The sequence below is a fragment of the Pleurodeles waltl genome, chromosome 7 (genome assembly GCF_031143425.1).
Source record: "Pleurodeles waltl isolate 20211129_DDA chromosome 7, aPleWal1.hap1.20221129, whole genome shotgun sequence".
NCBI lineage: Eukaryota > Metazoa > Chordata > Amphibia > Caudata > Salamandridae > Pleurodeles > Pleurodeles waltl.
Genome location: NC_090446.1, coordinates 1,387,904,587 through 1,387,931,011, shown reverse-complemented (window position 1 = coordinate 1,387,931,011; position 26,425 = coordinate 1,387,904,587). Strand labels below are relative to the sequence as shown.

Genomic DNA, 26,425 nt, shown 5'->3' with positions numbered 1-26,425 from the left:
ATCACATAGGTTCATCACTCATGAGTCCCTGAGGTGTGTAACGTACTGAAACTGGGAGACCCGCACAAGCACAGACAAGTATTAGCTTATCTTGACAGACAACATCCACATTGCCTTATTACAGAAGACGCACTCTGCACGAAAGACAGAAGGGACATTTGCAGCAAGATGGGCCATATGTAGACAGTTCTCTACATACTCCTCTTATGCGCGTGGGACAGCCATTGTTGTCCGTAGAGGGGTACCTTTCCGCTCCTGGGATTGCTCAGTGATGATCAAGGCCGATACACTATAATCTGCGATCTAATGCAAGTCTAATAGCCAATTGTTACGGCCCCAGAACAGATAATCATTCTTTCTAGGATAGGCTATGGGGGCTGATTGCGGACATTGGTCCCCTCCCTTATTCTGTGGGGAGAAGACTTCAATCTGGCCCTAAATGCAACAGTGGACAGTTTGGGCCGACTCAGTATGTTTTGCTGCCACCCTGCGTACATACTATTGATGCCATGGAGGAAAATCATTTAATAGATGCGTGGAGACTGACTAACCATGAGGCCCGAGAGGGCACATACTATTCAAGTGTACATAGTAGTTGGTACCGCATCGATTACTGGCTAGTCTCGAGAGGGGTGGGCCCTTGGATTCAGGAGACCAGTCACCTCACAAGAACGTACTCTGATCACTCACCTGTACTGCTGGTACTGAATATGCCCACTAATGCAGGAAGCACGCACACATGGAGACTCAATCCAGAGATACTACTCAATGCAACATTCGGAGAGGAACTAAAACAAGAAACTGCAGACTGAGTAGAAATGTTGATTCTGTCCCCAGTATTAGTCTAGTTTGGGAAGCTTTAAAAGCTACTATTAGAGGTACCTGTCTTGCCTAGAACTGTGGGGTTCAGCGCTCTCTTCACACTGACCTCCGGAACTTGGAGAAAAAGCTTAAAAGCCTTGAGCCTCTCTGGGATGGCCCAGTGGATCCTGCGGCACTGTCTGCCTTCAGGGAGAGTCTCTCAGAGTATAAGGAGGTGTCAGAAAGAGTGTCTCTACCGGGGTAAATATGTCAGGGATCGGGCCTGTCGGGGAAGGTGAAAGACCAGGCTGTTTCCTGGCTACTATAACACACAAAAACCCAGCAGCAAATGATGTTCTAGAAATTAAGACAGAGGGGGTTATACACAGAGACACGGCAAATACTGTCCATATTCACACTTTTGTTGCTTTATGGTTTGCGCAGGGCGTCACAACTAGACCTGACTCGATAACATAGTGCTAGGTAGGATAAGTGATGTGCAGTGTGAATTCCTAGCTGCAGACTTCACGGCGGATGAAATTTGAGAGGTGATTTGCAGGCAGGGAAGACCCCGGGGCCTGATGGCCCACCGGCAGACTTCTATAAATCTTATTCAAAGTTACTAATACCGGTCTTAAATAAGGTATACAATGAATCCAAAGAACTGGGCGAGTTGCCCAGCACGGATTCTTGCCCTACTGAAACCCGGCAAGCCCCCAGATGCATGGGACTCTTACAGACTGCTCTCTGGTCAATTGAGATACCAAAATATTGGCGAAAATGCTCGCCTATCGCCTCTCCTTGCTCCTCCCATTCCTGGTTAGACCAGTCTGGGTTTGTTCCGGGGAGATCCACCTCTCACAATTTGAGAACTTTGCAGTTATGCAGGATATAGATCTCGACTTGGATACAGTACTTTTAGACGCAACCAAGGCCTTCGACTCCCTGCAATGGGATTACCTGTTGCCAGTGCTGCACCTCATGGGCTTTCTGGCATGGATAGGCCTTTTATATACTAAGCCTACAGCGAGTTTGCGCATAAATGGTGCGCTGTCAGACTGAATACACATCTCTAGGGGCACCAGGCAGGGGTGTCTGCTATCGCTGCTACTCTTTGCGCTGGCAGTGGAGCCTCTGACTGCTAGACTCTAGCACAAATCACAGAGACTATGCGCTCCGCTACCCATCAGGGCATCTCTTGGTATCGCTATATGCAGACGATATGAGCCTGCATCGGAGAGAACCTCGGCTTAGCCTGAATGGAGTGCTCTGGGAGTATGCCTATTTTGGGGTTTTCTCTGGTATACAGATTAACTGGGGAAAGTTGCATATCTTCCCACGGGTGCCTCATACACAGCCCTTCACCCTTGACTACCCCCTACAACGGTGAGACACTTGAACTCTGTATCTGGGAGTAAATATAACGCTGGATAAGGAGGAGACCCTTAGGGCTAACTACGGGGTACCAATCTCTGATATTACGGATAGCATCACTAGATGGATATCCTGACCATTGTCATTGGTGGGCCAGATAGGTCTAATGAAGATGGTCATACTTCCCAAAATACTTTATTTTTGTTTTTTGGGGTAAAAAAAAAAAAAAAAAAAAAAAAAAAAACACATACCATACCGACCCAGGTGTGCCTTTTTTTTTCCCCCCAGGCACTATCCGATCAAATAGTACATTTGGAGTGGGCAGAGGGGAGGATCACATTGGTTGGGGCGTACATACCCTTCAGCTAGGGTGTATTTGAGGCCCCAAACTTTGAATTATATTATAGCGCCGCACAAACCCATTATGCTATACACTGGGTTAGACCCACCACATTGTTGCCTCACCTAGCCATGGCAGAGGGGTATATGAGCCCGCTTCCTTCAACAGCCTATTTGAGCACTGCACCACAATTTTCAGCTTTAGCGGACAACTGTGGCAAGCACTTCTGCAGCGTAGCATAGCCTAGCGCGACACACAGTGGCACCAATACTATACTCTCAACTATTCCCACTACCTTACAATCCTCTGCTGCTGGTCACTCAAGAGGTGGCTTGCTGAGCGCTCCTAAAGTGAGCAGGCTGTGTATGTTGGGGTGACTTGTACTTACAAGGCACACATAAAACAGAGGAGCATTTTATTTTTATTTTTTTAACGGAGGGTGAGCCAACTCCACTAGATACATTCCTGTACATCAGGATTAGGCACATCACTAAAGCTGTCGGCCCTGACTTCCCAGCAGAACCACGAACATTGAACACTACACACCCTACTGCATGCAGAAATGCCACCTGGTTTCTGCCCTTTACTGCGCCACACAAAAAGACCCCACCCCAGGATGCATCAGGGCTTGGGCCAGGTGGCAAGCTGAGCTTAAAACGGAATTGATGGATGCCATCTGGTCAGAATGTTGTGCACATACTGGTGAGGTAGCCTCCAGTAGCTGACTCCGCATTATACACTATAAGTATCTACACAGGGCTTACTACAGCCTGCACAAATTATATATATATGGGCTGGGAGAAGATGACAAATGACACCGCTGCAAGGCGGAGGGGGCTGACTTTCTCCACTTGGCATGGGAGTGTGGCTGTATCCAGGACTACTGGTGTGACAGAGAAAGCATGGAGAGAGATGACAGATCCAGTACTTACACTCACCACCACCCCCCTCCCCCCTTCGCTTACCCTGCTGGGATAGACACAACAAATTGAGACTTGCTACAGGAGGCTCGTGGCTCTGGCGCTTCCGCTAGCAAAGCGGAGAACTGGATGTAGAAGGGGGGGGGGGGAGAGGGCGAGCAACTAAATTTAAGGAATGGCTGTTTGATCTGGTCTACTTTAATGATCAAATTACATTGTTTGCGGATACCTTGTCTGCACAGTAGGCCCTGGGATATCTGGGAACCCCTGCGCGCCCATCTGTTCTCACATCCTGATGCCCACTTGCCTGATCGACCAGTCAGCTAATGAGCTGCGAACAATCCTCCAAGGGACCTCCCACAGGCGGCAGGCGTTATGCTGGTGGGTCGTTCCCAGAGATGATGCAGAGGCCAGGTATGCAGAAATCCACTGCAAGTCTATTTGTATGATCAAATAAATGCTAGACATTGATGATGCAGAGCGCATAGTGAGCAATATGTTGTGCAACAGGGGGAGCACTATAACGAGGCTGGTGAATCAATAGAAACAGACTGCACTCCTCAGTAACTAATGCTAAGTTTGTGAAATTTCCTTGTGACCAATGTATGTATACATTGTTCAGGCTATTACTGTTGCCCTCCCAATTTATGGCTTAAACTCGATGGACCTGTTCTTGCTTTGTTTTCTTCTTAAGAATCAATAAAAAAAGTATTTTTTTCTATAGCAGGCAGGATCGTTTCTAATTTTTTTTTTTTTAAAGAAAAAAGTGTCACTATCGCCTCATTTCAAGAAGCTGGGATTATCCCTTCCTTTACTATCCAGCGATGTATTGTGCAAGGTAGAGAAGACCACCAAATACTAGCAGACCCCAATATGCAGCCTGGCAAGTAATGTGGACTGGCAGCACAAAAAAAGTCTGTTTTCCACATTAACTGAGTTCAAAAGAGCTTCATTCTGTAAGTATTTGCATCCAGTTCTATTGTGGGACCATAATAAAGTCTGGCAGTCAGGTTTCAGCAGTTAAACATCAGAAAGATGAGTCCACACATCCCATTTAATGTACTCACTGCATCTTTTAATTGGCTAGCCATGAGCAGACTGGGCAAATGCAACAATGCACTAGCAGGTTCTCCAACATATTTTTGTTTCTTTTTAATCTAGAGAGAAAATTACCAATACATTACTTTTCGTCCACACTCTCACCATCCTCCCTTTACTGAAGGCAGAGCTCTGTTAAAAACTCCTCACCACTATGTTCCAAGGCCGCTCCTGCCCTATCCTCATACTGCCCAATAGCTAGTTGCAGGTCTTTACTTTAAATTTGATTCCCCAAGTCTTTACTTTATCACCTGTCACTTAATTTTACCATATTGCTAACTGTATCTTAAATCTAATTTTAAAGTTCATTATTACTAACCTTTATTGTAAAGGGAATTAGGTCATGCTTCTTTAATTAGCATTATTTACACCATTCTAACACCAACCTTAAAATAAAGCGAATTTTGTTATAGTATAATTCTAACCATGTCTGAATATATGCAATTAAAACAACTCAAAACCATACAGTAATCCCAATACAAAACCATATAAATAATTGTTTAAATCAAATTAAAACATATTGCTGTAAATTTCTTACACACTGTCCAATTTACGACCCTTATTCTAATCCCGGTCCTAACATTTTAAACGTAACTCTTTCTATTTATACTAACCCAAATTGTAAACGTTGGTGATTTTTTAAATTAAACATGAATAAATTGATACAAAAGCTTTCGAAACGCACCCTTTATATTTTTTAGTTAATAACAGTAATACAAGCCAGACATTAAACAAAAGTACATATGATATTTAGTGGTGTATTTTTATTTCAGTACTGTACTATGCTTGTATTAAAAGTCAGTCTCTGGACACCGGTTATGAGTTACAAGCAAACAAGCCTTTATTTCTTCCATTTCAGTGTTTTACATGCAATTACCAAGAGCACGGACCCACACTTCAGGAGGTGGAGGTAGGCGGTCACGCTGATCCTCACAAAGGGTGAATCGCTGTTTAAGTGTCCTCTATTTTAGTCATATGGTAAATTGTCTACTTGGACAGCAACACACTGATTTTTGGAACTCAAACTATTCTTTAAGGTTTCCCGGGGCTGCAGTCCTACAGTGTGCCTGCTTGGGTTCTTTCCACGTTGGGTGACAATATCAGCTGCTGACTAAAAGTTACTGCGAGAGGGTTGCCTACTGGCCAGAAAATACTAGTGGTGGTGGTTTGAATTTACTTCTCATTGAAGGCTGTGGAGAAGGGAGTACAGAGTGTGCTTGCGGGTTACTAGTTCACGGTGACCTGCAAACCAAAGTTACTTTTCACTGGGGTGAAAGGAGAGGTAATGGAGAGGAATTTTCTGTCATAGGGTGAGCCACCGCTGGAGGGGTACTGGGTTCACAGAGTGGGTTTCTCTTATGGATCTTAAGTCTCGGCATGGATGGAGGGATAACGTCTCAGGGGAATAAAACTACAAGGGTAGCTATAGAATATTTTTCCAAATTTGGCTGCAGCCCCAAAGGCTGGGAGGAGTGAAGTTACAGCTGCATGGTAGGGTACAGTAGCCGAGCGGAGCTTGGGGATATATTGCATCTACGGATGGTAAGGAGTTACTGCTGAGAAGTGATCTTCTCCATAAGACCTTGGAGTCCGATTACTTCTCTAGGGGTGCGTAGTTCAGAAGCTTCTCAATTAGGTCCACGTGCGACAAGAGCATCCGACGGCAGCAATACCGCTTCAAGCCCAAAGCATCCAGGGCATCTCTGAGGAGGGTAAGATGAAAAATGTAATCAGCACCTTCTGAGGAAAGAGTAATAATCAAGCAGCTGGATTACTTAATCTACCTGGGTGGTGCCAATTTCCAAATATATTCCATATAGCACATTACATATTTCATTTAGTAGCCAAAAAAAAAAAAACTGTATTCCGATTTTGCCTGTTAAAACATGATATTCGTGTTTTGTAGCTGTAAAAACACGAATTGATAGCCTGAAAAGGGTCAAAACAAGAGACCTTTACACAATTACATCAAATTAGGACACATAAAACAAAGACACGTGACCATGACCACAGATATTCCGCCGCACTTTCCAGAAAAATGCACCATTCACTGTCCCTATCCCATCCCTTGATTTACACCCCTTCTGGAATATACATTTTCTTCACCCTTTTCCACTAGTTTGTGGGATGTGTGTACCAGAGGTCACAATTGTGTTTAAATCTAGGTTCTGGACCCTCATTCACACCGTGGATGCTGTCTGTGTACAATATGATGTGGCGTTCAGGGAAATTCAGGGGAAGGCAATGGGGTTTCAAGACGAACAGACGACTAAATAAGGTCACAGAGGTTGCAGGGATCCGGGCATTTTGGGAGGCAGCGATCTGAATATTGCTACTTCATTTTCAGAAGCGCTAGGAGACAGTGCTGGGTTCTATAGAGGTTGCTTTGATCTGAAAGCCTGGCTGGTGGCCCAAGGTCACATAGCTCTAAAGCATCTTCTGAGCACAAGAGTGGTGTTACTGCTGCTTTCTGATCTTAAAAACAAAGCGCCATGGAATGTGTATTCTTGCAATAATCCATGCCCTGCACCTTTTACATCAGAGGAATGGGGTCGAACCTCGCACACCTACAGATCTTCTACAGGCATGCCCTCCACCACTCCCCCGTAAGAGGTCACCACATTATAGAAGCCGTTCTCAATCACATTCTCCTTCACATCACCTGGCAGCTAATGGGTGGGAGCAGACATTAGAACGCCTGTCCTTCAAACTAGAAGTAGCTCCTTACTATGGTTGTTTGAAATAATTTTGTCAGCATGCATATTTAATATGGGAAGCTTTCAAAAATGTGTTACAGTTTATGAACAATATAGGAATTCAGTGCAGACCCTGGGAATCTTCAACAGGATGGGGTGTAGAACTTCTCAAACTTCCCTTCCACATAACTGACAGTTGCCACCCGCATTAGACATGTCTAAACAGCTGCAGATGTTATGAATTTTTTTTATGTGATACAGAAGATGCTGTTTGCATGAAAGCCCCTTGAACTGCCCATCAACCTTCAGATCTAAGGGTAGGGAACCTGGTCACAATGCCTCTACGCTATGCTGTATTCCTGTGTAGAATTATGCACATTTTTCTCTCCCACGTCGGTCCAGCATCATTATTCTTATTTAGTCGTAACAGCCCTCTGACATCCAAGATAGGCCATGCCCTTTAATTACTCAGGGTCTGCATGAATAAAGCGCCAAAAGCTGTTTTACCCATTACTGGCCCGATGTTGTGAGTTTAATACCCATTACTGGTCTGATGGTGGGAGTTTAAATAAGGTGCCTGGGATGCAGAAACCTCGTATTGGGTTAGGGATGGGTAAGCAGAGGACACGCCTGAACAAGATGCCAGTGGTTGAGTAGGATCCTGTTTAAACCTTACCATATCTGAAGTCATAGGTGCACAGCTAGGATTTGAATTTTGAAGAGTGGCGACATTTCTTGGAGATGTCGGTCTTTTTGATTTGACTGAAGCAGCAAAAACAGTAAGGATAAAAGCCTTTTTTGTGTCTCATCCCACCAAATTTATTAGATCTTGGGGACTTCCTTAGCACGCTGTTCTCCCAGAAATATCAAGGTAAACTAATGGATGATCAAGGAAGTAATGAACACCCTTCGTAGACTCTCCATCGCCCCCCTGATACCCAGAGGTTTTGTCATCTCTCTGGCCCCACATGGGACTGAGCCGGGTAATTCCACACTCAACAAGCACTGGCAGAGACAATAGGTTCCATCTATGCGCTATCTATCGGCTTTGTCAATTTTTTTAATTTTTGTTTCTTTTTTTTTTTTTTTTTTTTTTAAGACATGTTGCACAGCGGTGTGAGCTTAAGGTAAATAAAAAGAGTGCTGTGACGCGGCCAGCATTGACTGTCATATTGCTTATTTTTAGCCATGTTGTACAGCAGCGCCTGCTGGTGTGCAGCATGTTAAAAAAACACGAGGGTGAAAGCCACACAACGGAGTTGCGCAGGAGGTGGATGGAAGCAGCAACAACTAGAAGGGGGAGGGGTGGCAGCACTAATGGACAGCGAAAGGAGGGGTGGAAGTCAAATAGTAAGTAATGTGGGGGGGTTCTAAGCCCATTTGAAAGCTTTTTCGTTAATTCATTTTGCCAACAGCACATACGTGCTATTCAGGTGAAACCTAAAAATAGAAGGGTTGTTGTGATCAATGGGCATTGGTTGGAACCGATGGGGTCAGTCAGTTTAGGCCCGCGTCAGGGGTTGGACCAATAGCAAAAGGGGAATTAAAGGGGTGTGGCCACCGTCACTTTTGCCGTGACGTAACATGATGGAAGCCGTGGTTCTCTCCTACTCAGTATGGTCCTCAGATGTCCCAAGCAGCAAGGGGTTGCCCCTCACCACACTCCGTGTACACTAGTCTGCAGTGGGCAGCCCTGGGTCTACTGTGACCTCAGCAGCCAAGTGCTGTGCCACACTGCAACGAATCCAGGAAAAACAAGCGTTCTGATACTGCAGTGCCACTAGCCGCTACCCAAAGCTGCGTTAAAGATGAACATTCACAGTGCAGTCCTGGGCCTGGGTAAGGCGATGCAAACAGGCACACCCATTCTAGAATGTAGAGACAACCCACTCAGCGACCACTTGAGACAGACATGCAGTGTTCCTGGCAGTGACGTACTGTCCCCGCTACTGACTGGTCATAGGTACCATGCCACAGTAGCCCAAGCCACAGCAAGCCGCTGTGACCGACTCTGGCCGATAGCAGTGCGGGGTGTGTGGGCTTTGTGTAGAGACAACACACGTCAAGCTGTACTTACCCCTCAGTGTACTCTGCCTGTAGAAGGCCCAGGTAAGCTTCCCATTTATTACCAACCACCTTTCCACAGGTGAAGCATCTCACGGGAATAATCATAGCGCTGCCACTGTGAAGAGAGGAGATGTGAGCAACAGGAGAACAGGGTGCGCGTGCCATTGTCTGCACCCCAAAATGTTCATCCCAGGACAGATAAAGTAGCCAGTGATTAGCATTGCTAGGCTGTGCTGCCGTGTATGGAAGACATTTCAAGCAACTCACATGTTGTAGCATAAAACAGTGCAGCACACAGTTAATTTACTTAAAAATAAAATACAGATTCATTAAACAGGTAGTTTATTATTGCTTTCCCCTCCAAAGTACGAATCGCCGTAGATTGGAGAGCATTACACTAGGGTGGGTTTTTCAGTTTGTATAAGCCACTAGCAAACGAAGTAAGAACAAATTGTATGTAAAAGCCCAGTCTGTGCGTTGTGTGTCTTAGAAGACATCTAGGCGCTATATAATCCAGCGCTTAAAGGTCATTTTGCAAAGCTGGTTGTGATACAGGAACAGGAAGCAACTCTTCTAGAAGAGTGGCTGAGACAAATCACAGAGGTTTCCCCTTTAGAAGGGATAAGGCTTTAAGTGTCTGAAAGAATCAAATTCGTCTTCAATGAATACAAATAAAAAAAAAAAAAAAAGCAGACCGAGTAACATGGCGTTCAGCAATATGTATGCACGCCGACGGAATAATACCCTAAAGCAGAGCCCGACAACCGTTCACAGATCCTTGTTACCGGGTCAGCTGCAGTACCCCAAAATACAGTGTATACCAGCTGCCCTTATAATCGCAACAGGGCTCACCTCAAAGCGAATAACCTTCGGCACTGCCACGGTGAACACTGGCCGGTGCACTTCCCAAGCACACAAGCTAATTAACCCTCAGGAAATATCCCAGCGCCTCTGGAGCAATCCTGCAGGCGCGTTTACTTACCGGAGAATCACAGTATTATTCTGGAAGCCGGAGGGATGGGAAGGGCATGGGTTAGGCTTGGTGGCCGGTGTCCCACCTCGTGGGCTCAGTCAGTGCACGGTCATCTTGTTTTTGGACCAACTGCGGGACCCTCGTCATGCCACACCTTCATCAGGCCAAAGACGTGAAGCCCTTACCACGTTCAGAATGGCAGGGGCGCGTTCACCCTACATCTCTACAGAAACAGGACGACCCCAGTAGCAGAGAGGAATAAACAAGCATTTGCAATGCACTAGGGTCTAGCATTTGTCCGAGTTACAGCTATTACCAGTTGTAAACTCCCAACCGGATTTTTCTTGCCACGTTGAAAGAAAAAAAAAACAGTTCACTCGTAATGAAACCTATCGGCAAAAGTGCAATTGTCTAGGTAACTGGCAAAAGTGCAATTAACTATGTAACAGGGTCGATATTATCCAAAGCGCTCGACTTCTGCCAAGCGAGATCGCGCTGCGAAAATAGAGAAAAAGTAGTCCACAAACCTGACGGGAAACAGCGAGCCACGCATGTTTTCAGTACTTGGCCGCTGCGTTCGAGGAGGGCTAACCACCAGAAAAGGCATGATGTATGCATGCATTCCACTAATGAGAGGAAGCAGATTTTAGCAGCAAGCCCACGAACTAATGAAAGACTGACGTGAACGGGGCTCCGAGCCCTTTTCTTACTCCTAAAGTGTCTTGCAGGTGCACATGATGCAGGCTCGACCCTAAAAAGGGAAACTACTTCCTATGGCTTTCAGCAAATGCCCCAGTCACGCTGAAGGCTCACAATTAGCCTCTCACGTACTCCACTTATTTCAAGGTGATAACACATGCTCCCGTGGACTTCTGCTCCACTGATGTGCCAAAGCCAGATACCAGTTGTGGTATATTGCTGTCTTTGTGAGTATCCAGCGCTGGTTTAAACTGGTTTAGATTGTAGAATGTGGAACTTGGAATGGTGAAGGTTGTAAGGAGTCAGGTGACAGTTGCGTGTGGCAGTTGTTCCTGGTCTCTGATGGGTGCGATGTCCTTAATAAACGCTCTACTCTGCTTGCCTGGATTGGCTGAAAACTTCTTACCTTCACATCTGGTGATCTTGTTACACCAGTCTGCTCAAAACACTTATTCCTCCATCTAACATGAACCTCTTACAGAGGCACCTTTCTTCTCCAGCAAACAGCTGCCTTACAGCTAATTATTAATTTATTTGCGGTTTTGCCTAAAGCCACAGCGGCAGGTGTCACTGCTTGGTGTAGACCTTGTCCATTACGATGAACCACTTTCCATTAATGTTACAGGAATTCAGGTGATCAATGGGAATGGCTACTGACCAGTGCTTAGAGCCAATGGCTACTTTTTGGATCAGCACTTACATTTCTGCTTCAGGCATCACCAAGAGCAAGAGAGACAAAAAAGAATATATATATATATATATATATATATATATATATATATATATATATATAAAAATATAATAAAGCAGTGTTTGAAATGACCCTCTACAGGATCACCCCCACACGTTTTGCCTTCCTCCTCCTAATTTTTGCTTGTTGGCCTTAGGACTGCTAACCAGTGCTAAAGTGCTTGTGCTCTCTCCCCCTAAAACATGGTTTTATTGGCATTTACCCGACTTGCATATTTAATTTACATGAAAGTCCCTTGTAGAGTGGTATACTATATAACCAGAGCCTGTAAAATAAACGCTACCAGTGGGCCTGCAGCACTTATTGTGCCACTCACTTAGGTAGCACCTTAAAACTTGTCCCACTGCCATGTCGACTTGGCACTTAATCCCTTGCCAAGCCTAAAACTCCCTCTTTATTACATATAAGTTACCCCTAAGGTAGGCCCTAGATAGCCCATAGGGCATGGTGCTGTGTAATTAAAAGGTTGGACATGCTCTTTAGTTTTACATGTCCTGGTAGTGAAAAACTCCTTAATTTGTTTTCTCACTACTGAGAGGCCTACACCCAAATAGGGTAACATTGGGAATTTCTTATTAAAATTAATAAGGTTTAATTCCTAAATCAGAGGTGGTAGATATATCCTGTTTAGTATCTATGAACTTGTAATGATAAACCTTTAATGGTAAAGTCAGATTTGTCATTACAAGTTTTAAAATGACACTTTTTAGAAAGTTTCCTGCCCTTAGCCCACTGTGGCTGCAGCCTGCTTTAGGTCAAATGACTGGGTGTAACCGATGGTTGAGACTTTGTGAATTCAACCCAGATAGTCACAAAATAGAAGGATTAGCAAAGCCTGAATGGGCCATAAACTGACTTGAGGAGGTGGGGTGGGGGGGGGGGGGGGGGAGGGGAAAAAACAGAGCTAATCACAGCCCCACTTGCAACTGAATAGGCTGGGCTCTCCCACTACACAATAAGCTTAACGACCCTGTATTGTCAGTGCAGCCAACAGGAGCCAGGGTAGAAGAGGAAGGAAATTCCCGGAACTTCAGAAAACCTTCTGTAAACTTCTCCCATCTTCTAGGAGCAGGTCACCAGGGTACAAAAAAAGTCTCTGAATACTGCCTGCTGCTGTGACCTGCTGTGCACTCTGCAAGACTGCTGCACCACCTGGAAGGACTGCTTTGCTGCCTGTAGCCTGCTTGGAAGTTTGAGGCCATCCGTGCATCACCACCTGCACCCAGGACTTCAGAAGTGACTCCAAGGACTAGTTTAGCTGGTCTCCTGTTCTGAGCCACAGGGACATAACAGGCTTCCACCATCTTATGCCTGCACCTGGTCCCAGCCTGAGTGAGGCTTGAACCCTCACGAGGTCTCCATCCACTCCTGGACCCTTGGTTGTGGTGCTAAAGGTGCCTAATTTCCAAAACTGAGGACATGCTATTTTGAATCTTAAACTTAAAAAAAAAAAAAAAGAAAAAGAAGAACTCTGGTTCTACTGATTGGATTTGCATGGTTTTGGTGTAAATAATGTATTAAAATTTTCTCTGTTTCTAAATTGGTTTGGGATTTTTATTGTGTTGTGTTTTCACTGTGTTGCTGTACTACATAAATGCTTAACACATTGCCTCTAAGTTTAGCCTGACTGCTTTTTGTGCCAAGTTACCCAGGATTAAGCACTGAATTCCTTCTTCTCTTAGGGCTCTCTTGACTGTCAGAAACAAAGCTCGCTTGTTTTGTACCTCCAGGGTAAAGTCTGGGAATAGTGTCACCTCCCCGTTTGCAACTTTAAATGGGCCCGATTCTCTGGCCCTCTGCAGCAGGGTGTCCCTGTCTCTGTAGTGTAACAGTTTAGCTATCACGGCCCGGGGGGGCCTACCCGGAGCAAGGGGTCTCGCTGGTACCCGGTGCGCCCGCTCCAGTGTGTAGAAAGGAGTCAGGCGCCCGGGCACCACTGTCGTACTGAACCACCTCTCCAGGAATTCAACAATGTTCGTCCCCTCCGGGAGGCCCACCATGCATACATTATTCCTTCTGTTCCTCCCCTCCGCGTCCTCAGCTCTCTTTTCGAGGCGCGTCACTCTGTCAACAAGGGAAGTCACTTCGGCCGCCAGGTCTTTCTGTTTTGGTGCGATGTCCGCCAGTGCGGTTTCTGTCTCTTTGACTCTAGACGAGTCTCCCCGCTGTGGCGGTGATGCCGGTTGGGGCCCGGGGGCCCAATTGAAGACACACCCCGTCGGGCGGCGGAGCGGCGCCACTCCTGGGCACAGGCGTGGCCACAGAGAGGGTCAGGGCCGGCACGAGGGAGACGGAGCAGCACGACGCCGAGGTGGCGGTGCGACCCGGGGGCATGCTGCGGGGCCGCTTGACTGGAGGAGGAGCTCTGGGCCCTGGCAAACACTGATGAAGCGGAAAGAGTAGCGGACAACGAACCCTGGTAAGCCCCTGTGGGCACTGATGAGATTGTGGCGGGACAGGTGGTCCATTTGAGGTGGGTGCCGGAGTGGAGCGGCCCGGGACCGCGCCGAGCCGAGACCCCTGGGAGCTGACCTGGAGACAGGGGCAGGAGGATCCAACTGACAGGATCAAGCCAGCGAAGCAAAAGGATCAATCGGTGGTGCTGGTGAGTGGCGGATCGCGCCCTGGGGGGGGAGCGATGGGTGGAATACCCAGCAGATGGAATTGCGGACTCCCCCGGGTGCCCGGGAGCGCCAGAGACCCCTAAACGAGCAGGATGGAGGACTGCATACAAGAGGAGAATAGCCCTAGAGGGGTGACTGAGGGTGCCTAAAAGTGACTTTGGCGCAATAAGGAGTGCAAGAGGGAGGCAATATCGGAGCCAGGAGGAAGGGGGAAAGATACGAGCCTACGACGCCCTAAAGGGCCCGGAGCTTAACACATTGCCTCTAAGTTTAGCCTGACTGCTTTTTGTGCCAAGTTACCCAGGATTAAGCACATGTTAAAATGAGTGGGGGCGTGGCCAAGGACCTGGAGATGGCGCACGCCTGAATTTCTCGCTCTGGAGGGGCCGGCGAGAAAACGGTCGGGAGCGTGCCTTCTCCGGGCCGATCAGGGTCTGAGCGGAGGGGCTGAGCCGACGGAAGTGGCCGGGCGTGATCGGGCCCCGGTGGCGAACCCGGAGGGTGGAATTGGTCCGTCGGCGAGATCAAGGGCAGGAGGCCTGGGTGGGTGGCCGAAGCCGCGGCCTTGCGGTGGGCCGCGACCCGATGCGGCGCGAGGGCGGATGGCCCAAAAACAGCGGGGGACTCTGGACGAGTCTCCCCGCGGCTGCGGGGGGCCGGTGGGGGCCCGGGAGCCCAAGTGAGGACGCGCCCAGTCGGGGTGCGGCGAAGCAGCGCTTCTGGATGCGGGCGGCCCCCTGAAAATACAGGGGCCGGCCCGTGATTGAGATTGTGGCCTCGCGCTGGGCTGCGGGCCGAAGCGGCTCGGGGGCGGTCGGCCCAAGGACAGCAGGGGACTCTAGACGAGTCTCCCCGCTGTGGCGGAGATGCTGGTTGGGGCCCGGGGGCCCAATTGAAGACACACCCCGTCGGGCGGCGGAGCGGCGCCACTCCTGGGCACAGGCGTGGCCACAGAGAGGGTCAGGGCCGGCACGAGGGAGACGGAGCAGCACGACGCCGAGGTGGCGGTGCGACCCGGGGGCATGCTGCGGGGCCGCTTGACTGGAGGAGGAGCTCTGGGCCCTGGCAAACACTGATGAAGCGGAAAGAGTAGCGGACAACGAACCCTGTTAAGCCCCTGTGGGCACTGATGAGATTGTGGCGGGACAGGTGGTCCATTTGAGGTGGGTGCCGGAGTGGAGCGGCCCGGGACCGCGCCGAGCCGAGACCCCTGGGAGCTGACCTGGAGACAGGGGCAGGAGGATCCAACTGACAGGATCAAGCCAGCGAAGCAAAAGGATCAATCGGTGATGCTGGTGAGTGGCGGATCGCGCCCTGGGGGGGAGCGATGGGTGGAATGCCCAGCAGATGGAATTGCGGACTCCCCCGGGTGCCCGGGAGTGCCAGAGACCCCTAAACGAGCAGGATGGAGGACTGCATACAAGAGGAGAATAGCCCTAGAGGGGTGACTGAGGGTGCCTAAAAGTGACTTTGGCGCAATAAGGAGTGCAAGAGGGAGGCAATATCGGAGCCAGGAGGAAGGGGGATAGATGCAAGCCTACGACGCACTAAAGGGCCCGGAGCTGAAGAGATTAGTGGCTAAACAGAAAGTGTCAGCGCGGAGCCCCCAGCGCCACAACCCGGAAACAGCGGGTCCCGATGGGGTGCAGGGATCCTGCTGAGGACTAACCGGGAACAAAGGTGCGGCCTAGGGAGAGTGGGGAGTGAAGACCCGGAGAGGAATTATAGACACCGTTGGGGCTGCTGTCGGGCCCCTGGGGTGCGGCCTTCCGCCGGTCCGATGTCCCCCAAGAGCCGCCACAAGAACAGAACCATGGACACCGCAGCTCCGGCCGAGAGCGGGGGACCGGGCCCACAGGACCACACGCAGGTCAAAGTCCAGGATACTCTAGATAAAATACTCGGGGCGATTGAGGACACAAAAGCAACGTTGCAGCGGGAGATCAGCCAAGTCGCGGTTGAGGTGAGCCTACTGAGAGCGGATCACCACAAACTGGTAGACAGAGTCAAAGAGACAGAAACCACACTGGCGGTCATCGCACCAAAACAGAAAGACCTGGCGGCCGAAGTGACTTCCCTTGTTGACAGAGTGACGCGCCTCGAAAAGAGAGCTGAGGACGCGGAGGGGAGGAACAGAAGGAATAATGTACGCGTGGTGGGCCTCCCGGAGGGGGCCGAGGGGACGAACATTGTTGAATTCCTGGAGAGGTGGTTCAGTACGACAGTGGTGCCCGGGCGCCTGACTCCTTTCTACACACTGGAGCGGGCGCACCGGGTACCAGCGAGACCCCTTGCTCCGGGTAGGCCCCCCCGGGCCGTGATAGCTAAACTGTTACACTACAGAGACAGGGACACCCTGCTGCAGAGGGCCAGAGAATCGGGCCCATTTAAAGTTTAAAACGGGGAGGTAACACTATTCCCGGACTTTACCCTGGAGGTACAAAACAAGCGAGCTTCGTTTCTGACAGTCAAGAGAGCCCTAAGAGAAGAAGGAATTCAGTACTCGCTACTCTACCCAGCCAGATTAAGAGTGATGCTGGAAGGGAAGACAACGTTCCTCCAGTCCCCTGAGGAGGCGTGGGAGTGGCTGGAGTCGCCAGGTGAGGGCCCGACTGGGGGCAGGGCTCGCCGAGCTCTGAAGGGACGGAAATCCAGAGACCGTCGACGACTGGCGCCAACGCAAACACAGAAGGAGAAAGGCAGGAAGGAAGCGCTGGAAGCAGCGGCACGCATGGGTGGTGAGGCGTCCCCCCAGGAAGGTTCTGGGGAGGAATCGGACAACACACTGGTGTAATCTGCGGGAGACCTGGAACACTCAGCCCGAGCCCCGAAGGTGACCCCACAAACGGCTCACGAACTTGGCTAACCTGGACCTGCAGAGGGCACCGGAGATAAGGCATGTCATGGGAACTAGCGGCCCCTCCAGACTTGGCTACCCCCCGGACCAGAACCTCATCTATCGAACAGAATGGCGAGTACTGCTGACAAGTGGTTGAACAAGTTGCACTGTTGCACAGTTTGCTGGGCAACCTACAGGTTAAGAGGCGCCCTGGGGATCGGGAGTTGGGATACACAGTTACAAGTTAATATGGCAAAGTGGGTGGCGGAACTAGTTTATGGCAAAGACATGAACATGCGAAAAAACAACTCCGAGGCCTGGGAGAGCCGGGGACAATGTCACCAGACTGATATTATGAAATGGCAGATTACAATCTCTTGACCTGGAACGTTAGGGGGATGGGCACACCAGATAAAAGGCACAAAATACTCTCCTATTTAAAGAGAAGGGGTGCACAGGTGGCATTACTGCAGGAGACCCACTTGGCGCCAGGGGAGGGAGAGAAGCTAAGACGCAGGTGGAGGGGGCAAGTGTTTGCATCGGAATACTCAGCCTATGCGAGAGGTGTATTGATATGGATCAGAGTGGGGGTCCCTTTCACAATGATCTCTTCCAACATAGACCGGGAGGGAAGATTCGTGATATTAGCGGGGAGGCTACACGGTATACCGATAGTCTTGAGTTGCATTTATGCCCCCAACCAAGACCAGGTACCCTTCATGACGGGCCTGTCGAGACACCTTACACGCCAATGCACCGGAGAACTATTAGTAGGGGGGGATTTTAACGCAGTGCTAGACACAAACATGGACAGGTCCACCCCGCCTCTACAGGGGGCAGCGACAATTAAAACAGCCAAAAGGTTAGGCGAGTGGTTGGACACGTGGGGGTTGACGGATGTCTGGCGAGTGCATCACCCAACTGCTAGAGATTACTCTTACTACTCGGGTCTCCACCGGGTGCACACTAGAATTGACAGAGTGGTCTGCACTGCAGGCCTGATAAATAATGACACGCTCAGAATATCTAGCCCGCACCCTGTCTGACCATAATCCCTTGCTAATAACGATGAGGGTGTTGGAGGATAGACCCCCAATACCGTCATGGAGACGGTCCCCCTCAGCACTTGAAGACCAGGCGTATAGGGAGGCCCTACACGGTCATCTAGCAGAATATATTGAGACGAACAGTGGGTCCACCTCCTCTAGGGCCTCGGAGAGGGAGGCACTCAAGGTGGTGACGAGGGGCTTCTGCTTGGGGCAATCAGTGGGGGTGAAGCGCACACTTGAAAAGGAACTGAATGCCCTGGAGAAGGATATGCATGAGGGGGAGTTGGGACAGGGGAAGGCAGCTCAGGAGAATGAAGAATATAACCGTGCCCGCAGGGAACACTCCCGGATTGAAGAACAGCTCAGGTACCACAATATGCAAAAATACTTAGCATCCCTGCAGGCGGAGGAGGGCAGATCGGGGAGACTGTTGGCATGGCTGGTCCGCCCAGGGGGGCAGGGTGAGCCTATCACATGTGTGCTAGATGGGGAGGGATCTCGCAGGCTCAGACCGGGCCCCATAAATGACGCATTCAGGGAATACTATACGCAATTGTACGGGAAACCCAGCGAACTGCGGACAGAGACCTTCGATAGGTACTTACAGCAAACTCCACTGCCAACAGAGTGCAGAGGAGAGAGATAGCCTGGGGGGGGGGGGGGGGGGGGGGGACCAGTGTCGGTGGAGGAAGTAAGCGAGGCCATTGCGCAGTTAGCACCTGGGAAGACCCCTGGGACAGACGGTCTCCCCATGGATTTTTATAAAAAATAAAAGTCCCTGCTGGCTCCCCAACTGACAGAGATGTATGCGGAGGCACTGCATCAAGGAGAGCTACCATGCACGCTGCGGGAAGCTTTGGTGGTGCCACTCCCCAAGACAAAAGTCAGGGAAGCTTCGGTGACAGACTTTAGGCCTTTATCAATGCTAAACAGCGATTTCAAGATTCTTAGCAAGATTATGGCGGATCGGCTGCTCCCCCTTATGACCAAGTTAGTGCACGCTGACCAGAACGGCTTTGTCCCTGGCCGCAGTACCTCCCTGAATCCGAGACGGGTTTTTACGGTTTTGCACATGCTCAAGGACCTGAAGCCGCCAACGGGGTCTTGCTCGCGGTAGACTTCGAGAAGGCCTTCGACTCTATCAGGTGGGACTATCTAAGGACTGTGATGCTTAAAATGGGGATGGGGGAGGAGTGGGTGAAATGGGTGGACCTGTTGTACTCATCCCCACTAGCAAGAGTTAAGACCGGAAGGACGATTTCCAATGCATACCCAGTATACCGGGGAACCAGGCAGGGCTGTCCCTTGTCCCCATTACGGTTTGCCCTGGCAATTGAGCCCCTGGCATCGCAGCTGCGGTATGAAGGCATGGGCAAGGGAATCATTTGGGGTCCGACTGAGCATATTGTTTTGCTGTCTGCTGATGGACGGGACAAGAGGACTCACGTGGGCATTGGGGATCCTGGAAGACTTCGGGGGCTTATCCGGACTTCGCCTTAATCGGAGGAAAACATTTGTGTTCCCCGTGCTGTCAGGCAGCGCGCGCCCTGATGCGTGCCCTGCGGATGTAAACTGGGCCCCGCGGACTTTTAAATACCTGGGCATACAAATATTTCACGAATTGAGCGACCTCAGGGACGGTAATCTTGGCAGGACACTCAGATCCCTGCGCTCCTTGGTGGGGTTCTGGAGATCATTGAAACTATCAATAATGGCCAGAGTGGCGCTCTCAAAAATGATCATGCTTCCACGCCTCCTCTACTACTTTGCTAACTTACCACTACAGATCCCCTCTGCATGGTTCCGAGAGTTGAACGCTCTGCTTAGAGAGCTGATATGGGATGAGGGTCGCAGGAGAACGGCGCTCTCAACTATCTGTAGACCGACACATCTGGGGGGCCTGGGCGCCCCTGACTTCGAGGCTTATTACTTGGCATCCCAGTTACAGTGGGTGGCCGGCTGGCTGGGGGGCAGGGGACAGCTGGACCTGTCTACTGCACACGGAGTAATAGACACAGCTCGGTTAGCAGCAAGTATGGCGGGCAGGAAGATTGCCCCCATAAGAGACAACATACTGTGCAATGTGGCAATGAAATGCTGGAAGCGGTGCACGAAAAGGACTGGAGTGGGGCCGCAATACTCTCCCGCACTGCTGCTGGCGGTCATCGCCCTGGACCCGGGAGTGGGGTGAGCGGGGGGGCTGGGATTGGGACCATGGACGAGAGCAGGGATGGTGACAATGGGGGGGCTATTCAAGGAAGGGGTGTTGAGGAGCTTCACTGATGTAGCAGAGGGGGGAGTGCCACGAGGACAATTTTTACTCTTCAGGAAGCTGGTGCACACCCTGAAAGATCATTGGGACACGATTAAGGCGGAACCCACTGTCCACGGGGTGTTGCACCTCCTGTTGACAGCAGGAGAGGAACCTCACCTGATTGCTAAAATCTACCGGGCCCAGATAGAGGCAGCGGTGGACCCCCTGCATTCCCTAAGAGAAAACTGGGTGAGGACAATTGGGCGGGACCTGTCTGAGTCAGAGTGGACCAGAGCACTAGCTTATCCCAGGATGATCTCACGCAACACGAGGCTGAGATACATCCAATACAACTACCTACACAGAACATACCTCACTCCTCAACGGCTGCACCGCATATATGGGGGGGCGCCCAGGACATGCCCCAGATGTGGGGATGGTGAGGCCGACTATGATCACATGATGTGGGGATGCTCGATACTCCAGAGGGGTTGGGGCGCGATGATGGCAGTCCTCACAGAGCTGTACGGGGCGAAGCTCCGGCCAGCCCCCGCCATGTGTCTATTGGGCCTTAGAGCTGGCGTCAAATGGAGTAGGGTTGAGGGTAGTTTCCTTGACTTGTCCCTAGCCCTCTATAAAAGACTGATTGTGAGGGGCTGGAAGTCACCCGGTTGCCCCTTTCTGTCTGAATGGAGAAGTGATGTCACAAGATGGTCCAGGGCTGAGCTGCATGTCCTTAAAGCCGAGGAGGCCAGGGGAGTTCGCCAGACCCCCATCGCTTCGGAGTGGGAAAACCTAGTGACAAACTGGGACGACCTAACGAAGAGACCGATAGCACCTGAGGGGGTGGGATGAACTAGCTGAAACGGCCAATGGATATGATTGCTGGGGAAGGTCCCTGGAACCAGGACGGGAGAAATACCAGATGCCCCGCCAGGCCAAACGTAGGGATGGATAGGACACAATAACTAAAAAGATAGAGGAGGGGGGGGGGAAGCGGAGTACTGGCCACCACTACATGATAAGAAACGCCCCGGCAATCCTCCCTTTAGAAATTAAGCAGATCCACCCATATAAGCCAATAAGTTTATTTACAGTTTGAAGTTGAGTTAAGTCTGTTATTAGGTCACCAAACACAAAAGGTAACAAGGGGCACTGAAAGAACTGACGCCCAAAAAACGGATTGATTAAAGAGCTGGAAACAATGATGTATAAATGTTAATTTGTAAGTAAAATGAACAGGTGATTGTGAAACACATTGCAAACAAAGCATAACAGAGACGTGGCTCAGTTAGTAGAAATGTACAATAAAGACAAAATGTTACAGAAAATAGACCTACATATGTAAAACAGCAAACAGTTAATAAAAACATATTTGAAAAAAAAAAAATGTTAAAATTAGTGATTTTTTGTGGTTCACTCTTCAGCGGACTGTGGCTGTTGCTTGACCAGGGCTCACACCCCAGTCAACCAACAACCCAATTTCTCACAAGCAGAACAACAAAGGAATAGAAAGACCAAAACACGTCAGAGACTGAAAGCAGGGACCTGCAAGTGGGAGATAAAGGGGCAGATAAAGAATATTGGACACACACAACTGTTAAGCAAACAAAGGTCTGAATTTAGCGAGTCCTTAGTCACCAGCAAGAGTACTCATTAGCCAACCCCTATTTTACATTCATATATAGATTTGTTGCCACCAAACAATGCCGGCTGTCCAACTAGGGGTGGTTTACAGGGGTAACTAAAGAAGAGTCCTCTCTCCCACTACTTTATGTGCTACAACCTAACCCAGAGATTGTCAGGGTTAATCTCCCAAATCTGACCTGTGGAGAAACAGAGGACATCAAGGGCTTACAAGGGAAACATAAGCTTGGAAGTGGGGCAGAAAGTGGTCAGGAACTTGAAGGGACACAAGAACTTAAAACTTGGGCAGCAGTTCCCTTTGATCCCTACTCAAACATTATTAAACTGCACCTAAGAGACAGTGTAGTTTCCAGTGTGGCTGAGACTACAGAGAGGGCGAATGTGATAGAAAAAGACAGTTCTCCATGTAACCAGCATGATTACACCTTTCATCAAACACAGCTACCAGATCTAGTGCTTTTTACAATGACTTTGGATCATCAAGGCTGCTGTGCAGCACCTCTTATTAAAGGAGCAGAGAATGAGGCCATGACTTGGGGAGTCCTCGCTTCCTAGACATTCTCAGGAATATTACCAGGGATATGGGGTCCATCATCCCAGCTCCCTGATGAACGTACTCACACTTAAGGAGACAGGCTTGCTGTTGCATGTGATGGTAAAATAGGTATAACTCAGTTTCAGATATAGGGACTTCCAGATTTTGGATCAGGATGCAGGACTCTAAATGAGCTTCAGGGTATCTTCTTCCTGCCCCTGTGGACCTCCAGATTTGCAGCTTCTTCCTCCAGTTACTCTACTACTAGAGCCCAACTACTGGAAAGCTTACATCACCCATATATAGTTGGGCATAATATCAATGGAAGTATTTTAACAAGCTTCACCTTCCACTGTACAAGTGCCTTGGCTGCCGTCAGCACTCCAAAGTTGCAGTCACTAACACCCACAATCCCCTCTGGTCAAGCTTGTCAAGGCTTTCCTACTCGCGCCCTAGGAGTTCCACTGAGAATGCCAACAGATCCACCATATCTGACCAGTTCAATATGCGAGCTCCTATAACTACAGCTTTGTTCAAGTTCAATTGTCAAAACAGTCCTCCCTGCTGAGCAGTTGCGATACAGAGGCTTGGTTGCGAAAGGCCTCTTTGCTGGCTCACAACCCTACTTCATGACTCTCAAAAATAAATATTTCCAAAGGATTTTCCTTTTAATCAGCGTATCGGGGCTTTAAGCATTTCAGAGAATGAGCACAGGTTATGAAAAATAGGCTTTTCATTAGGACATTCAGCACTACTGGTGGGCACAGAAAGGGATCTCTTCAATTAATGCTTCTAAAGGACTTGACAAATACCGTTTATCAAGTCAGATGCAGTACCCAGTCATACACTGGACAACAGTCTTATCTTTTTCTAAGAACATGAGCAGCAAACAAGACTATTCAGATCATCATCCACTCTGTAGCCTTTTAGATCCAGAACAGCGGCTCTGGTCCGTTTCTGGATACATTTACCTAGCCCAATATCAGAGTACTATGAGCCAGGGGCGTGGACAGGATCTTCACACCACGGGACGCTCCTGCCCTTCCCAACAAGTTGCATCAGGAGGCACAGGCAGTCGTGCCACATTCACGGCTTTTGCAGACTCCGATCGCCTGTTTGTTTCTTCTCCTTGAGACGGAAGCAGAGTCAGAATGAAACGCTAATGAGGGGCAGAGAGTGTACATGGAAGACTGAGAACAGAAACGACTCAGTCGAACAACAAAAGGAGCAGGCAGTTGTCTTGCCCCAGCTGTCAGCACAGTTAGGAGGCAGTCACCATCTGGGCTATGAGTGACAAAACACTGAATGATCTGCCCCTGCCATCCACTCCAATCAGTTGTGGGCGAGGCCTTTCCTTCTCCTGCCTCTGATCACCAGGGGTTCACAATATTGTCAAGACTTCTCCACTCTCAAGCATACATGAGTTCATCGCCTCATCCCATGTCATCTCAGACGCTGCTTCCAGTCCGGGACTTTTAACCACAAAGAGACGAGACAAAACTACATGCGATACTGGCCCTCAGGATTGGCATTTCTGTTCGGAAGGGCCGCCATGGATTTGGGTGAAGTAAAATTTCAGGTAGGGATAATGAAGACCTATTGAGGAAGGAGAGGTGTAGACACTGGTAGTTGGGGCGGAGGCACGTGTCCTGTGCCTGCGTAAGGAGGTCATTATTATGTTTAATAAGCATGGAAGCCTTGCAGGTTTTTACACCATTTAGGAAGGATTCTGGTTTAGATGTTGGACCATTCAGGATGGCTTTGGAGGATTGTGGAAAAATACAATGCATGACAGACTGAGAAAGCCTGTCTCAACGCGCTCTGTTGACTGTTCCTTAAGAAGCTCAGGTCCCAGCCGCTTAACTTAATTGAGGTAAGATTAAAAGACGAGGTAATCATTGTTTGGGAGAATGTAAGGATTCTCGCAGGTACCAGGAAAAGAGGGAGCTTGGTGAGATGGATGTTGTAGATACTGAGGAAAGGCTAGAGGCTGAATGGGCCTTTCAGCTGAGTTGTCGGAATGAAGTAACTATAGCAAGGAAGCTAATGCAGAAGTTGCTCAAGTGTATACGAGGTAGGACCACAGAAGGGATTTTTGGGTAAGAGGAGGCGAGGCAGCTGCTTTAAGAGGCCTCGTGCCTAGCCTTCGGCTAGATGATTAATCCACTTCTCCTCCCCCCTCAAGCATTCTCTCTCCAGCATCCAGGTAGAGTTTGGTGCCAAACTAGAGTCTTCGGAACAGAGGACGGTGGTGGTCAGAAGGACAAGGCCTTTTTGGGTAGTGAATCAGATGAATTGTTTCAGCTTTGCATTGGTACGAAGTAAGTTGTTGCCCAGATACAGGATTTGCACTTTGGGGGATGAAGTATGAGGAGAGAGCAAGTTTAAATGAGGACAGAGATACGTATATGGAATGAGACTTGTCACAAGTTGAGGCGGCACATTTGTATTGTTGCAGAAATGAATGAGAGATCAGATATTTGAAAAGAAGTTAAATAAAAAATCTGGAGACAGGTTGGAATGGCAAATTATGGGAGAACTGTGGAAATAGGAGAAGAGTGTGGGAACTGGGAGTGCAAGTTGGAAACATAAATGAGCATTTTAGAATGGTTTGAACTGGTTGTCATGTTTATGGTCTGGCTTAACAGCGCAGCGGTCAGCAGACAATTATGTGAGCATCACTACAGGGGATTTAGCTCTGTCCACATGTTGGAAATCAAGAGTGCATGTTTCAATCAGGCAGAAGTTGTGTGCTTCCACAAAAAAGTGCTTGGTCTCCAGCAGCTGTGATCATTTAGTTTTTGTTTATTGATCAAGCTCCCTAAGCTTCAGCTGTCAGGGGCACACACATAGAACTGGAGTGCTATTAAAGTGTCTTAGATAACTAGATAATGTATGTTTTCTCTGGCAGCAGCCAGATGGATAAGGGCAGTCATTTGCCTAGATAGATTTTTAGGTCTGGCTTGACAGTGCAGCTGTCACATGAACTTTTAATCTACACCAATATTATTTTACATTTCTTTGATTTTGCTTCCACACAATTACATATCCATTCCCATGCTATTTACTTCTAATGCTTCATATGACCATAGAACATTCCTTTAAAGCCAGTCCTATTGGAATTGTCAATGCTTGTTGGATGCTTTAAGCAGGGAGCTTGGTCGGCAGGAAGACATTTTATGGAAAGCTTTTCCTGTGTGCAGAAGGACAAAACCTCAATGTTAGTTGGGGTTGTTTAGGTTAAATTATGGTAGAAGGATTGGCTGTGTTCCTGGGTGGACAGGCCAGTTTGTGTGTGTGAGGGGGGGGGGGGGGTGCGGGGAATGGTGTAAACAGGATGAGGGGCCAACATGCTCAGAGGACCAGTATGTCTGAGAAGCATAGATTAACCTGTTAGGGTGGGCACGAGTAATTAGCAGAAATTAGCAGAAAACAGTAGGTCCTGGGGCTACTACGTAGCTGAGGAATGGTAGGACAAGTATGGGGCTAGATGGAAGTAGCAGAAGGACCAAAGGCAGTGGGCAGGCCACTAGGCACAAGTGGGTAGAATAATAGTGGTGGTTTATTAGGACACTTACTACTTTCTATGTAGCGTGTAAAGCAAACGGCCAGGGATATCATTTTATAATGCAGACCTATCCACACTGGAACATCAGGTTATATACTATTGCGGTCTCTGTTGTGGTTGCACTGTACTCCCCAGGATGCACCTGGTAGTGGTGGGGTGGTGGTTGTGTAACCAGAAGTAGCCCTAACCC

General features: G+C 49.0%; 1 protein-coding gene across 2 annotated transcripts in view; it reads right to left on the bottom strand.

The window, feature by feature from the left end:
• Positions 1-5,349: 5,349 nt before the first annotated feature.
• The window catches only part of LOC138246384 (DNA-directed RNA polymerases I, II, and III subunit RPABC5-like), a 60,061-nt gene continuing 38,985 nt past the window's right edge, over positions 5,350-26,425 (bottom strand). For both annotated transcript variants that reach the window (XM_069200953.1, XM_069200954.1), the window contains exons 2-3: positions 9,307-9,411; positions 5,350-6,236 (exon numbers count right to left, since the gene is read on the bottom strand). In XM_069200953.1, the coding sequence (XP_069057054.1) occupies positions 6,128-6,236; positions 9,307-9,401 (204 nt within the window). In that variant the 5' untranslated portion in view covers positions 9,402-9,411 and the 3' untranslated portion in view covers positions 5,350-6,127. The remainder of the gene's footprint in view (positions 6,237-9,306; positions 9,412-26,425) is intronic.